At 45.5% G+C, this 14,731-nt stretch overlaps 1 protein-coding gene across 3 annotated transcripts in view; it reads right to left on the reverse strand.

Annotated features, from left to right (window-relative positions):
* LOC112254520 (calmodulin-binding transcription activator 1) overlaps positions 1–14,731 on the reverse strand; it is a 138,842-nt gene that overhangs the window by 15,906 nt on the left and 108,205 nt on the right. For all 3 annotated transcript variants that reach the window (XM_042324432.1, XM_042324430.1, XM_042324431.1), the window contains exons 8-10: positions 8,311–10,214; positions 7,776–7,902; positions 7,405–7,539 (exon numbers count right to left, since the gene is read on the reverse strand). In XM_042324432.1, coding sequence (XP_042180366.1) covers positions 7,405–7,539; positions 7,776–7,902; positions 8,311–10,214 — 2,166 coding nt within the window. The remainder of the gene's footprint in view (positions 1–7,404; positions 7,540–7,775; positions 7,903–8,310; positions 10,215–14,731) is intronic.

Below are 14,731 nucleotides of genomic sequence, written 5' to 3' on the forward strand. Positions count from 1 at the left end.
ATTGAATAATTACAGCACCTTGTTGCACAGACTAGTGTTTGCAAGAGTGAATGTTTGTGTGAGAGGGAAAATTGAGTAGCAAACAAAATGTAACTACTTAGAGGTTCGTACAGTCAGGAAACCTTATTGTCATTCAATAATTGTCAGGATGTTGTACATGGTGAAAAACAACAAAACTCACAGCAATCACATAAAACAAGGGTCTTAAGCCTATGACCAACAGGTGTTTAAAAACTTCATTTCAGTTCACATGACAGCAACAGGCCATATGTATGTCCCCCACACAAAGGCTCCCTGGAGGATGCAGTATAAAACATACAGTACCAGTCAAATGTTTGGACACACCTACTCATTCCAGGGGTTTTCTTTATTTTGACTACTTTCTACATTGTAGATTAATAGAGAATACATCAAAACGATACAATAACACATATGAATCATGTAGTTACCAAAAGTGTTAAACGAATCAAAATATATTTGAGATTCTTCAAAGTAGCCACCCTTTGCCTTGACAGCTTTGCACACTCTTGGCATTCTCTCAACCAGCTTCATGAGGTAGTCACCTGGAAAGCATTTCAATTAGCAGGTATGCCTTGTTAAAAGTTAATTTATGGAATGTATTTCCTTCTTAATGTGTTTGAGCCAATCAGCTGAGTTGTGACAAAGTAGGGGTGGTATACAGAAGATAGCCCTATTTGGTAAAATACCAAGTTTATATTACGTCAAGAACAGCTCAAATAAGCAAAGAGAAACGACAGTCCATCATTACTTTAAGACATTGAAGGTCAGTCAATCCAGAAAATGCCAAAAACGTTGAAAGTTTCTTCAAGTGCAGTCACAAAAACCATCTAGCGCTATGATGAAACTGTCTCTCATGAGGACCGCCACAGGAAAGGAAGACCCAGAGTTAGCTCTGCTGCAGAAGATAAGTTCATTAGAGTTACCAGCCTCAGAAATTACAGCCCAAATAAATGCTTCACAGAGTTCAAGTAACAGACACATCTCAACATCAACTGTTCAGAAGAGACTGTGTGAATCAGGCCTACATGGTCGAATAGCTGCAAAGAAACCACTACTAAAGGACACCAATAAGAAAAAGAGACATGGTTGGGCCAAGAAACACGAGCAATGGTCATTAGACGGGTGGAAATCTGTCCTTTGGTCTGATGAGTCCAAATTTGAGATTTTTGGTTCCAACTGCTGTGTCTCAAATCAAATCAAATCAAATCAAATTTTATTTGTCACATACACATGGTTAGCAGATGTTAATGCGAGTGTAGCGAAATGCTTGTGCTTCTAGTTCCGACAATGCAGTAATAACGAGCAAGTAATCTAACTAACAATTCCAAAAAAAACTACTGTCATACACAGTGTAAGGGGATAAAGAATATGTACATAAGGATATATGAATGAGTGATGGTACAGAGCAGCATAGGCAAGATACAGTAGATGATATCGAGTACAGTATATACATATGAGATAAGTATGTAAACCAAGTGGCATAGTTAAAGTGGCAAGTGATACATGTATTACATAAGGATGCAGTCGATGATATAGAGTACAGTATCAACGTATGCATATGAGATGAACAATGTAGGGTAAGTAACATTATATAAGGTAGCATTGTTTAAAGTGGCTAGTGATATATTTACATCATTTCCCATCAATTCCCATGATTAAAGTGGCTGGAGTAGAGTCAGTGTCATTGACAGTGTGTTGGCAGTAGCCACTCAATGTTAGTGGTGGCTGTTTAACAGTCTGATGGCCTTGAGATAGAAGCTGTTTTTCAGTCTCTCGGTCCCAGCTTTGATGCACCTGTACTGAAATGGCAGCGGGGTGAACAGGCAGTGGCTCGGGTGGTTGGTGTCCTTGATGATCTTTATGGCCTTCCTGTAGCATCGGGTGGTGTAGGTGTCCTGGAGGGCAGGTAGTTTGCCCCCGGTGATGCGTTGTGCAGACCTCACTACCCTCTGGAGAGCCTTACGGTTGAGGGCGGTGCAGTTGCCATACCAGGCGGTGATACAGCCCGCCAGGATGCTCTCGATTGTGCATCTGTAGAAGTTTGTGAGTGCTTTTGGTGACAAGCCGAATTTCTTCAGCCTCCTGAGGTTGAAGAGGCGCTGCTGCGCCTTCCTCACGATGCTGTCTGTGTGAGTGGACCAATTCAGTTTGTCTGTGATGTGTATGCCGAGGAACTTAAAACTTGCTACCCTCTCCACTACTGTTCCATCGATGTGGATGGGGGTGTTCCCTCTGCTGTTTCCTGAAGTCCACAATCATCTCCTTAGTTTTGTTGACGTTGAGTGTGAGGTTATTTTCCTGACACCACACTCCGAGGGCCCTCACCTCCTCCCAGGCCGTCTCGTCGTTGTTGGTGATCAAGCCTACCACTGTTGTGTCGTCCGCAAACTTGATGATTGAGTTGGAGGCGTGCATGGCCACGCAGTCGTGGGTGAACAGGGAGTACAGGAGAGGGCTCAGAACGCACCCTTGTGGGGCCCCAGTGTTGAGGATCAGCGGGGAGGAGATGTTGTTGCCTACCCTCACCACCTGGGGGCGGCCCGTCAGGAAGTCCAGTACCCAGTTGCACAGGGCGGGGTCGAGACCCAGGGTCTCGAGCTTGATGACGAGCTTGGAGGGTACTATGGTGTTGAATGCCGAGCTGTAGTCGATGAACAGCATTCTCACATAGGTATTCCTCTTGTCCAGATGGGTTAGGGCAGTGTGCAGTGTGGTTGAGATTGCATCGTCTGTGGACCTATTTGGGCAGTAAGCAAATTGGAGTGGGTCAAGGGTGTCAGGTAGGGTGGAGGTGATATGGTCCTTGACTAGTCTCTCAAAGCACTTCATGATGACGGATGTGAGTGCTACGGGGCGGTAGAAGCTCAGTTACCTTAGCTTTCTTGGGAACAGGAACAATGGTGGCCCTCTTGAAGCATGTGGGAACAGCAGACTGGTATAGGGATTGATTGAATATGTCCGTAAACACACCGGCCAGCTGGTCTGCGCATGCTCTGAGGGCGCGGCTGGGGATGCCGTCTGGGCCTGCAGCCTTGCGAGGGTTAACACGTTTAAATGTCTTACTCACTTCGGCTGCAGTGAAGGAGAGACCGCATGTTTCCGTTGCAGGCCGTGTCAGTGGCACTGTATTGTCCTCAAAGCGGGCAAAAAAGTTATTTAGTCTGCCTGGGAGCAAGACATCCTGGTCCGTGACTGGGCTGGGTTTCTTCCTGTAGTCCGTGATTGACTGTAGACCCTGCCACATACCTCTTGTGTCTGAGCCGTTGAATTGAGATTCTACTTTGTCTCTGTACTGGCGCTTAGCTTGTTTGATAGCCTTGCGGAGGTAATAGCTGCACTGTTTGTATTCAGTCATGTTACCAGACACCTTGCCCTGATTAAAAGCAGTGGTTCGTGCCTTCAGTTTCACACGAATGCTGCCATCAATCCACGGTTTCTGGTTAGGGAATGTTTTAATCGTTGCTATGGGAACGACATCTTCAACGCACGTTCTAATGAACTCGCACACCGTATCAGCGTATTCGTCAATGTTGTTGTACGAAACATCTCCCAGTCCACGTGATGGAAGCAGTCTTGGAGTGTGGAGTCAGCTTGGTCGGACCAGCGTTGGACAGACCTCAGCGTGGGAGCTTCTTGTTTTAGTTTCTGTCTGTAGGCAGGGATCAACAAAATGGAGTCGTGGTCAGCTTTTCCGAAAGGGGGCGGGGCAGGGCCTTATATGCGTCGCGGAAGTTAGAGTAACAATGATCCAGGGTCTTTCCACCCCTGGTTGCGCAATCGATATGCTGATAAAATTTAGGGAGTCTTGTTTTCAGATTAGCCTTGTTAAAATCCCCAGCTACAATGAATGCAGCCTCCGGATAAATCGTTTCGTTTGCAGAGAGTTAAATAAAGTTCGTTCAGAGCCATCGATGTGTCTGCTTGGGGGATATATACGGCTGTGATTATAATCGAAGAGAATTCTCTTGGTAGATAATGCGGTCTACATTTGATTGTGAGGAATTCTAAATCAGGTGAACAGAAGGATTTGAGTTCCTGTATGTTTCTTTCATCACACCATGTCACGTTGGCCATAAGACATACGCCCCCGCCCGTCTTCTTACCAGAAAGATGTTTGTTTCTGTCGGCGCGATGCGTGGAGAAACCCGCTGGCTGCACCGCTTCGGATTGCGTCTCTCCAGTGAGCCATGTTTCCGTGAAGCAAAGAACGTTACAGTCTCTGATGTCCCTCTGGAATTTGAGATGTTTGTGAGATGTTTGTGAGATGCAGAGTAAGTGAACGGATCAACTATTTTTTGTCATATATAATGTATTTATAAAGCCCTTCTTACATCAGCTGATATCTCAAAGTGCTGTACAGAAACCCAGCCTAAAACCCCAAACAGCAAGAAATGCAGGTGTAGAAGCATGGTGGCTAGGAAAAACTCCCTAGAAAGGCCAAAGCCTAGGAAGAAACCTAGAAAGGAACCAGGCTATGATGATCTCTGCATGTGTAGTTCCCACCATGAGGCATGGAGGAGGGGGTGTGATGGTGTGGCGGTGCTTTGCTGGGGACACTGTCAGTGATTTATTTAGAATTCAAGGCACACTTAACCAGCATGGCTACCACAGCCATCTGGTTTGTGCTTAGTGGGACTATCATTTGTTTTTCAACAGGACAATGACCCAACACATCTCCAGGCTGTGTAAGGACTATTTGACCAAGAAGGAGAGGGATGGAGTGCTGCATCAGATGACCTGGTCTCCACAATCACCCGACCTCAACCAATTGAGATAGTTTGGCATGAGTTGGACCGGAGAGTGAAGGTAAAGTAGCCAACAAGTGCTCAGCACATGTAGGAACACCTTCAAGACTGTTGGAAAATCATTCCAGGTGAAGCTGGTTGACAGAATGCCAAGAGTGTGGAAAGCTGTCATCAAGGCAAAGGGTGGCTACTTGAAGAATCTAAAATCTAAAATATATTTTGATTGAACACTTTTAATACATTATTCCATATGTGTTATTTCATAGTTTTGATGTATTCACTATTATTCTACAATGTAGAAAATAGTAAAAATAAAGAAAAACCCTTGAATAGGTGTGTCCAAACTTTCGGCTGGTACTGTATTACAGGCTCAAATTAACAAGTCCCATCAGGCATAGTGGTAGAATGTCTCGCCTATGGAGAATAATGACATTTTTTCTAGCCAGTGGCTCTAGTCTAGTGGTGCTGTCCATGGTGCTGAAACAGGCCCCTACATTTTCTGTCATTATGTGGAATCCACACTTTCAGACTCAACACTCACTCAGAGAGAGATTGTAAGAGAGTGTATCTGGTCCCAAAACACCCCATGTCCCTATTCCTGTCCCCTATGTGACGTGTGAATTCAGGCCCCCATACAACATGGTGGAATCTCCCATCAAACCTATGGCATGATCAGCAACACACCAAAAATGCTATATTACTTGCAGGAACCCAAATCTGTAGAAATATATTACATCCCTAGCCGGCTACCACCCGGTTACTCAACTCTGCACCTTACAGGCTGTTGCCCTATATACATACTGTAGTCATGGAATCACTGGTCACTTTAATAATTATAACACTGCTTTACTCATCTCATATGTATATACTGTATTCTATTCTACTGTATTTTAGTCAATGCCACTCCAACATTGCTCATCCTAATATTTATATGTTTCTCCATTCCATTCTTTTACTTGTAGATTAGTGTGTATTGTTAGATACTACTGCACTGTTGGAGCTAGGAAAACAAGCATTTCGCTACACCTGCAATAACATCTGCTAAATGTCTATGTGACCAATGCAATTTGATTTGATTTAAAACAGTAAATTGTCTGTCACGTTCTGTTATTATATCTTTGTATTAGTATGGTCAGGGCGTGAGTTCGGTGGGCAGTCTATGTTTGTTTTTCTATGTTGGTTTTTGAGTTCGGCCTAGTATGGTTCTCAATCAGAGGCAGCTGTCATTTGTTGTCCCCGATTGAGAATCATACTTAGGTAGCCTGGGTTTCACTTTTGGGTTGTGGGTGTTTGTTTTCCGTGTTTTCGGTTTTGTATATTCATGTCATCGTTTGTTGTTTTGTTCCAGTGTTCTATTGTCTTGATTAAAAAACATTATGGACACCTACCACGCTGCGCATTGGTCCTCCGATCCTTCTCGCTACTCCTCCTCAGAAGAGGAGGACGAGATCCCTTACATTGTCTAAACACTCTGTTTCCCCCTTGGTACTAGCATCTGAGAAGAGGATTCCTCATCACAGCTACATAAGACATCATAACATCTGTCATAGAGTGGCACGTATGCACGTAAACAGCGCACCAGAGTTTCCGTTAGCTGCTCAGACAGTGCTAGAGCTGCTGTAGCTCCTCAGCTCGATGCTGTTGGAGTGAAATGGGCTTTTATAAGCCCGGTCATTGCGCAACAATTCTATATGCAATCGTGTGTTCAAAATAGTTTTGATGGCCACGATTAAAAAGAGCTACTATTTTTATTTCTCAACTGATAATTGAAGCACGCTTCCTATTCACCATTCAAATGAATACACAAAGGTAGGCAGGCTATCAGCACGTCCTCTACCACTTTGCAATGTGAGCCGGAGGCAGTATGCATTTTGAAAACATATACTTAATTGTTTGAAACCTGAATGTTTTACTTCAAATTATGAGGCATCTCTTACCTTATAGAAACATGGAGGAAATTATTTTATGCCATTGAAACTAGCATTTCTCTCCTGTTCCATTGGTTTTCATATCAACTTTCTTTTGTTGTCCAGAAGCCAAAGTCACAATCCTAGTCATATTATCAACCCATCCTAGTTGTCACATCTTTAGAAACTTAGAAAGAGGGGGAATCTAAAAGAGATTTAAAACTCTGTCCCACATGGAACCGCTTGCATCAGGTACACTGTTTAGAATGGTGTTTTCCTGCAGATTGCATTTTGGCAAATTACATTGTATTGGCTGCTTCATTACAGGAGTTGCATGTTCTGTTAAGATGAATGACCATAATCTACATGTGATTTCAGTCATTCTGAGCACTGGGGGTGGACACCCTAAGATACCAGGGTTAACATCCCTACTCTTATAAGTGCCATGGGATCTTTAGTGACCACAGAGTGTCAGGACACCCCTTTAACATCCCATCTGAAAGACAGCACCCTACACAGGGCACTGTCCCCAATCACTGCCTTGGCGAATTGGGATATTTTTGGGGGGACCAGAGGAAGAGTGCCTCCAATATCACCTCCAGCAGAATCTGGTCTCCCATACAGGGACTGACCAGGACCAACCCTGCTTAGCTTCAGAGACAAGCCAGCAGTGGGATGCAGGATGGTATACACTCATGTACGCACACACACACACACAAACATTAACTTACCGTCCAGGGACAACCAGTCGTGTTGTGAGGAGGGCAGGGCGGGCAAGTCTCGAGCTTTATACTCAAACACCACAGAGGAAGAGATCACATCCCCGCCCATAGCCACCTGCAGCATCACCAAACCTGTTTCATGGGCTAAGACACACACACACACACACACACACACACACACACACACACACACACACACGCACGCACGCACACACACACACACACACACACACACACACACACACACACACACACACACACACACACACACACACACACACACACACACACACACACGGGTTGGGATTAGTAATAGAGTGTGTGCATGAGAAAGTAGTTTGCTGAGTGTATGCATGTCTCTGTGTGTGTGAGTGTGTTACCAGGGCAGTAGCAGCGCAGTACTCCTGGCTGTATGAGAGCAGCTGGGACACTGATGTGGTCAAACAGACAGCTGTACTCCCTGCTGGCCTCCAGCCAGGGACCTGTTATCAACACCTTCACCCCACCCTGAAACAAAGACACACAGTCACATGCAGTGATGTTGTGTGTGTGTCAAAGCGTCCAAGGGGATGACGCCACTCTGTATGTTCTCTTTCTTAGTGTCTCCCCAGTCTCAGTCTGACCCTCTTCCCACTGGGCACTGACATCAATGCTGAGCCACAGACCGTGTGTGTGTGTCTCAGGTCATTAATGTCTCAGAGGATCTACGTCAGACTCTTACTGCGTACAGACAGACGTTGGCCTTATGAGTTATATGGTTGCTGATAGTTCATGTATACTAGTGTAATCTATACACTACTTCCTATGTCTATGTAGCTACTTTGGGTGATATATCCATTCAGAAGCTAGGGAATAGGAAGTCGGGCTTCAAGAGGTAAGTGGTCAGAGGTTAAGGGTTAGGTACTAGTGACTCACCTCTGGGTAAGACCACTCGGGGGAGTAGTCTGTCACCCCAAAAAGCCTCCCCGTCTCTGGCAGCAATCTCAGAGTTCCCTGCTCCACCTCTGAACCCTGAATGGGGGCTGCTCCTGCCTCCTGGCCCTCTCCAACTTCCTCCTGGGGCATCAGAGCAGGGGTGTAGAGTGCACTGCCTCCTGTCCCGGCCACCGCCCCCCCTCCACCCCCCTCAACAGAGATGAAGTCATTGATGAGGTCAGAGAACTGGTTCCCAAACGATGCCTCAAAGCCTTCCAGGCTGATGCCCCCGCCTGCCCCCTCAGCTCCCCCAGCCTCACCTACACCCGGCTGGGGAAGAGTAGAGCTGTACAACCCCCCCTCCATGGCTGCTCCAGCTAGAGACTGAGGACTGTCCACCACTGAGCTGTTAACTCCTGCATCCCTGACCCCGTTACTGAAAATATATTTCTCTCCTATTTCTTGGCCTCCCTCTACTCCCCCACTCTTGGTTGTTGGCTGTAGGTAGTGATCTCCACCTCTCCCAACACCAGTGTTGTTTCTGTAGGCCTCATGCTGTTCCCCAGGATTGAGGAGTAACTCTGCCCTCTTCTGTGTCTCTTTCTCTGGGGACGTCACCTTCCCAGGTCCTCTGGTGCTCAGCTGGTCTTTTCTCATCTCCTGTCCCCTTACAGGAAAGCTACCCAGCCCCACTAGACCCCCCTGGCTGCTTTCCTCACTGTGGCCATGTTGGTCTGGTGAGGATTGGTGGAGGTATGTGTGAGGGTCTCCGTTGGTGCCTGTAGAGTCAGTCTGTGGTATAGTAGATAGGCCCAGATAAGCCTGGGTCTCGCCTGAGTTCTGGCCCGTCTCAGAGGCACAGATCTGGGGCTGGGTGGCCTGGGCGAGGGGGGTCTTAGGGGAGGCCTGCAAGAAGAGACTGGGGGAGTGTTGGTGTATCTGCTGTGCCAAGCTCTGGGCGCAGGCTGATGACATCACAGCACTGAAGTCCATTTGCTCCAGTGTGGTGCTAGGGCTCAGGCCCGTCCCCTCGCCAGCGTACCCGCTCTGATTATCCAGCGGCTGCTCCAGGGGAGTATCTTCGGTCTTGATGTTTACGAGCGTAGCGTTGAATACATAGCCGTTAGCCGTTAGTGACTGTGGAGAGCCACGGAGCCCCCCCTCACTATTACAGCTACCTTCCTCGGCCTTACCCCCTCCTCCCCCGTATGTTTGGCCCTGCTTGGGGTTGTTGAGGAAGCAGTCTGGGTCAAAGTTCATGCTGGTCTCAAGAAGGTTGACTCCAGAACCTCCGGCATCCAGACTGCTGGAGAGGACCAACTCCCCCCCTTCCTCTGCTAACCCCACCCCCCCAGGGAACTCAAAGCGCTGGGTGTCTGGGGCAACAGCCAGTAGAATCCCAGTGGTGGTGGCGTCATGGGTGGAGCCAATCAGGTGGGCGTGTTCTGTGGTGTACACGGAATCCCCTGTTACCGTGGCAACCTCGGACATGAACACAGCAGCAGAGCTCTGTGATAGGCTGCTGGCCAGGCCGAGGGCGGGACTGTCTGCAGTAATGTCGCTGGTGATTGACAGTGGGGAGCTCTGTGTGGTGTCGGGAACCTCCACCTGATTGGTGGATGTGGAGGAGACTTCCATGCTGCTCTGGGGAAGCAGGGAGGGTTTGGGCAGCCTTCCATTCTTCCTCTCCCCCCCTCCTCTGCTCCTGGCCCCCACTCCAGGACTGGGCTCTGTCTGCCCCTCAGACACATCACTGTTCTGCACCTCTGTCCCAGACCCTGTCCCAGACCCTGTCCCTGTCCCAGCCCCTGTCCCTGTCCCTGTCCCTGTCTTTGCTTCTAATTTGGGGGAGATAATGCGGTGTTTGGCTGTAGAGCATTTCTGGTGCAGGCTACTCCCGGCACCTGGGAGAGAGGACAGAGAGATGGAGAGGGGGAGAAGGAGGGGTGGAAAGGACACAGAGATGGAGAGGTGGAGAAGGAGGGGTGGAAAGGACAGAGAGATGGAGAGGGGGAGAAGAGGGGTGGAAAGGACAGAGAGATGGAAAGAAGGAGGGGTGGAAAGGACAGAGAGATGGAGAGGGGGAGAAGGAGGGGTGGAAAGGACAGAGAGATGGAGAGGGAAAGAAGGAGGGGTGGAAAGGACAGAGAGATGGAGAGGGGGAGAAGGAGGGGTGGAAAGGACAGAGAGATGGAGAGGGGGAGAAGGAGGGGTGGAAAGGACAGAGACAGGGATTGATATACAGTATATCACTGTTATACACTACATAATTTATAATGTCACAAACCATTTACAAGCCACAAAACACAAATACAGAGACAACATCTCGTCACTTCATGTTATCAAGTATTGATCACATAGTTTGAACATTACCACCTGTCAATTTCAGAGGGGAATTAAATCTGTTTTAACAATTAAGTTGAATATATTCTAGTTTACCTGTTCGATCATTTATGTTTCTCTCATGGCCCTGAGAACTTAGAGTACCTGTGTCAAACTCCGGTCCTTGAGGGCAGAGTGTCTGCAGGTTTTCACTCCTCTCTTGTACTTGATTGATAAATGTAGGTAATTGATTAGTTTGGAACTCCTCATCACCTGGCTTTCTAGGTCTTAATTGGACATAGATCTAAAGGAAATAACAAAAGCCAGCAGACAAACGGCCCTCCAGGAATGTAGTTTGACACCAAGGCCTTAGAGCAGGGGGACATCTGTTCCAAAGTATTCTCTAACATAATATAAAGTATGTACACACCTTGACTTTTTCCACATTTTGTTGTGTTGCAGCCTGAATTCAAAATGGATACATTTTTTTTCTCTCGCCCACCTACACACAATAACCCATAATGACAAACGTATTGAAAATGAAATACAGAAATATTTAATTTACATACAGTAATACTGAACTTATTTAGGCTTGCCATAGCAAAGAGGTTAAATACTTATTGACCCAAGACATTTCAGCTTTGTTAACATTTCTAAAAACATAATTCCACTTTGACATTATTTGGTATTGTGTGTAGACCAGTGACACAACACATCAACATTTAATATGTTTTAAATCCAGGCTGTTACAAAACAAAATGTGGAAAAAGTCAAGGGGTGTGAATACTTTGTGAAGGTAGTTTGAAATGATTATGTTTTAGTCCAGTATTTGATCTTTGGGATCTTTGGGATGCTTGATGTCAATATGCAGTCTACAAATGATTTGTAATTATGTTCCTGCCCCCTGACCATCCACTCAAGAAACAATTGTAAATCTAGTAGATGCTACCTGCCTTAGAGCAGTGATTCGCAAGCTGGGGGGCGGGTTCCCAAAACTCACTCCAGCTTTCAACATACTCTTGAAAGTTGTAATAGTAGAATGTACAAGGTTCAATTTCAAAATTGTGTGGTGCATCATCAGTTTTCCTCTTGTCATGTCATTGCAGACCTTAGAGAGCTATTTATTTACAACCTGTCAGAAATGTCCAGATCAACTATCCCATGTAAGCTACTTTTTTTTAAGCTATTTAGCTTTTAGCGTTCTTTTGCCTATAGATTTTATTGTAATGTTTGAGTCACTCAAATATCACATTAATACACATCAGTAGTTTTAAAATGGCAAAATGTTCTCTCCACCAACAAGAGGGGTGTGAACAGTTTGTGTCACAAACAGTGCCCATAGAAATAAACATGGATTGCGCTCGGGGTGGGGGGGGGGGAACCTCTCACTCAACATCTATAGCCTATTATAGCTTATTATTGAACAACCTACAGCACCCGATGTCACAGGAAGGCCAAAAAGGTCATCAAGGACAACAACCACTTGAGCCACTGCCTGTTCACCCCGCTATCATCCAGAAGGTGAGGTCAGTACAGGTGCATCAAAGCTGGGACCGAGAGACTGAAAAACAGCTTCTATCTCAAGGCCATCAGACTGTTAAACAGCCATCATTAGCACATTAGAGGCTGCTGCCCCATATACATAGACTTGAAATCACTGGCCACTTTAATAATAGAACACTAGTCACTTTAATAATGTTTACATATTTTGCATTACTCATCTCATATGTATGTACTGTATGCTATTCTATTCTAATGTATTTTAGTCTATGCCACTCTGACATTGCTCGTCCTAATATCTATATTTTCTTAATTCCATTCCTTTACTGAAAATGTGTGTGTATTGTTGTGAAATTGTTAGATATTACTTGTTAGATATTACTGCACTGTTGGAGTTAGAAACACAAACATTTCGCTACAACCGCAATAATATTTTATTTATTTAACCTTTATTTAACTAGGCAAGTCAGTTATTAACAAATTCTTATATACAATGGCAGCCTACCAAAAGGCAAAAGGCCTCCTGCGGGGACGAGGGCTGGGATAAAAAAATAAAAAATAATAATAAATGATATATACAGTATATATGACAAAACACACATCACGACAAGAGACAACACAACACTACATAAAGAGAGACCTAAGACAACATCATAGCATGGCAGCAACACATGACAACACAGCATGGGAGCAACACAACATGACAACAACATGGTAGCAACACAACATGGTAGCAGCACAAAACATGATACAAACATTATTGGGCACAGACAACAGCACAAAGGTCAGGAGGTAGAGACAACAATACATAGCCACAACTGTCAGTAAGAGTGTCCATGATTGAGTCTTTGAATGAAGAGATTGAGATAAAACTGTCCCGTTTGAGTGTTTGTTGCAACTCGTTCCAGTCGCTAGCTGCAGCGAACTGAAAAGAGGATGTGTGTGCTTTGGGGACCTTTAACAGAATGTGACTGGCAGAACGGTGTTGTATGTGGAGGATGAGGGCTGCAGTAGATATCTCAGATAGGGGGGAGTGAGGCCTAAGAGGGTTTTATAAATAAGCATCAACCAGTGGGTATTGCGACGGGTATACGAAGATGACCAGTTTACAGAAGAGTATAGAGTGCAGTGATGTGTCCTATAAGGAGCATTGGTGGTAAATCTGATGGCCGAATGTTACAGAATATCTAGCCGCTCGAGAGCACTCCTACCTGCCAATCTATAAATTATGTCTCCGTAATCTAGCATGGGTAGGATGGACATCTGAATCAGGGTTAGTTTGGCAGCTGGGATGAAAGAATAGCGATTACGATAGAGGAAAGTCTAGATTTAACTTTAGCTTGCAACTTTGATATGTGCTGAGAGAAGGACAGTGTACTGTCTAGCCATACTCCTAAGCACTTGTATGAGGTGACGACCTTAAGCTCTAAACCCTCAGAGGTAGTAGTCACACCTGTGGGGAGAGGGGCATTATTCTTACCAAACCACATGACCTTTGTTTTGGAGGTGTTCAGAACAAGGTTAAGGGCAGAGAAAACTTGTTGGACACTAAGAAAGCTTTGTTGTAGATCATTTAACACAAAATCCGGGGAGGGGCCAGCTGAGTGTAAGACTGAATCATCTGCATGTAAATGGAAGAGAGAGCTTTCTACTGCCTGAGCTATGTTTTTGATGTAAATTGCGAAGAGCGTGGGGGCTAGGATTGAGCCTTGGGATACTCCCTTGGTGACAGGCAGTGGCCGAGACAGCAGATGTTCTGACTTCATACACTGCACTCTTTGAGAGAGGTAGAGAGCAGAAACCAGTGAAGCAGATATCAGAGCACAAGTCAGAATTGGGGCTAGCAACAGTAGATGGGCCAGGGTGTACATGTACATTTCCAGATATCATCAACAGTAATACAATCAATAATATCTGATAAACATGTGTATGTGACCAATAAAATTTGATTTGATGTTCCCCAATGCTGGAAAAGGGGCCTGAGCGGAAAAGTTTGGTAACCCTTGCTAGACGAAGAGCTAAATGAGATACAGTGTGAGGGTACCACCATGTGTTGAAAGTGTGAACTACACACTGAATTGATGTACACCAGGGGGTGTCAGACTCATTTTGTCCTGGGGCTAGGGGGACACATTTTCTCTCTTTCTTGAGGTTTGGAGGGCTGCAATGCAAATTGGGTATATTGCCTTGCCGTCAAAAGACACAAAAACACAATGGACGTGTTTACATTTACGTCCATTATCATTTCATTTCAGGACTCAAAGGCCAGCATTGCCTGAACAGAAAGGATTTATTAAGCAGATGTTGACTTATCAACTGTATGCAAGCATTCTCTGTTTTGATCTTGCCAACTCCCATTGTCACACCTCTGAGAAGCTGAGGTGTTGTTGTCTTTACAGGTCTGTAGTCCTATCTGATTGGAGGTTAACTTTAGAGTAATACTATTGGTCAACAGTTCAGATTTGGAATCCAAACAACTCAGATGTTGTAAAAGGGTCTAAGATGTATTGTCTTTCTTTTTTCCCCCTGACTTTCTGTGGTGAGATATAAACTGTATTTCTTTCTCTCTCCCTCTCCCATGAGCAATGGGCCAAGGCAC

The sequence above is a fragment of the Oncorhynchus tshawytscha genome, linkage group LG07 (assembly GCF_018296145.1).
Source record: "Oncorhynchus tshawytscha isolate Ot180627B linkage group LG07, Otsh_v2.0, whole genome shotgun sequence".
In the NCBI taxonomy this organism is placed as follows: Eukaryota; Metazoa; Chordata; class Actinopteri; order Salmoniformes; family Salmonidae; genus Oncorhynchus; species Oncorhynchus tshawytscha.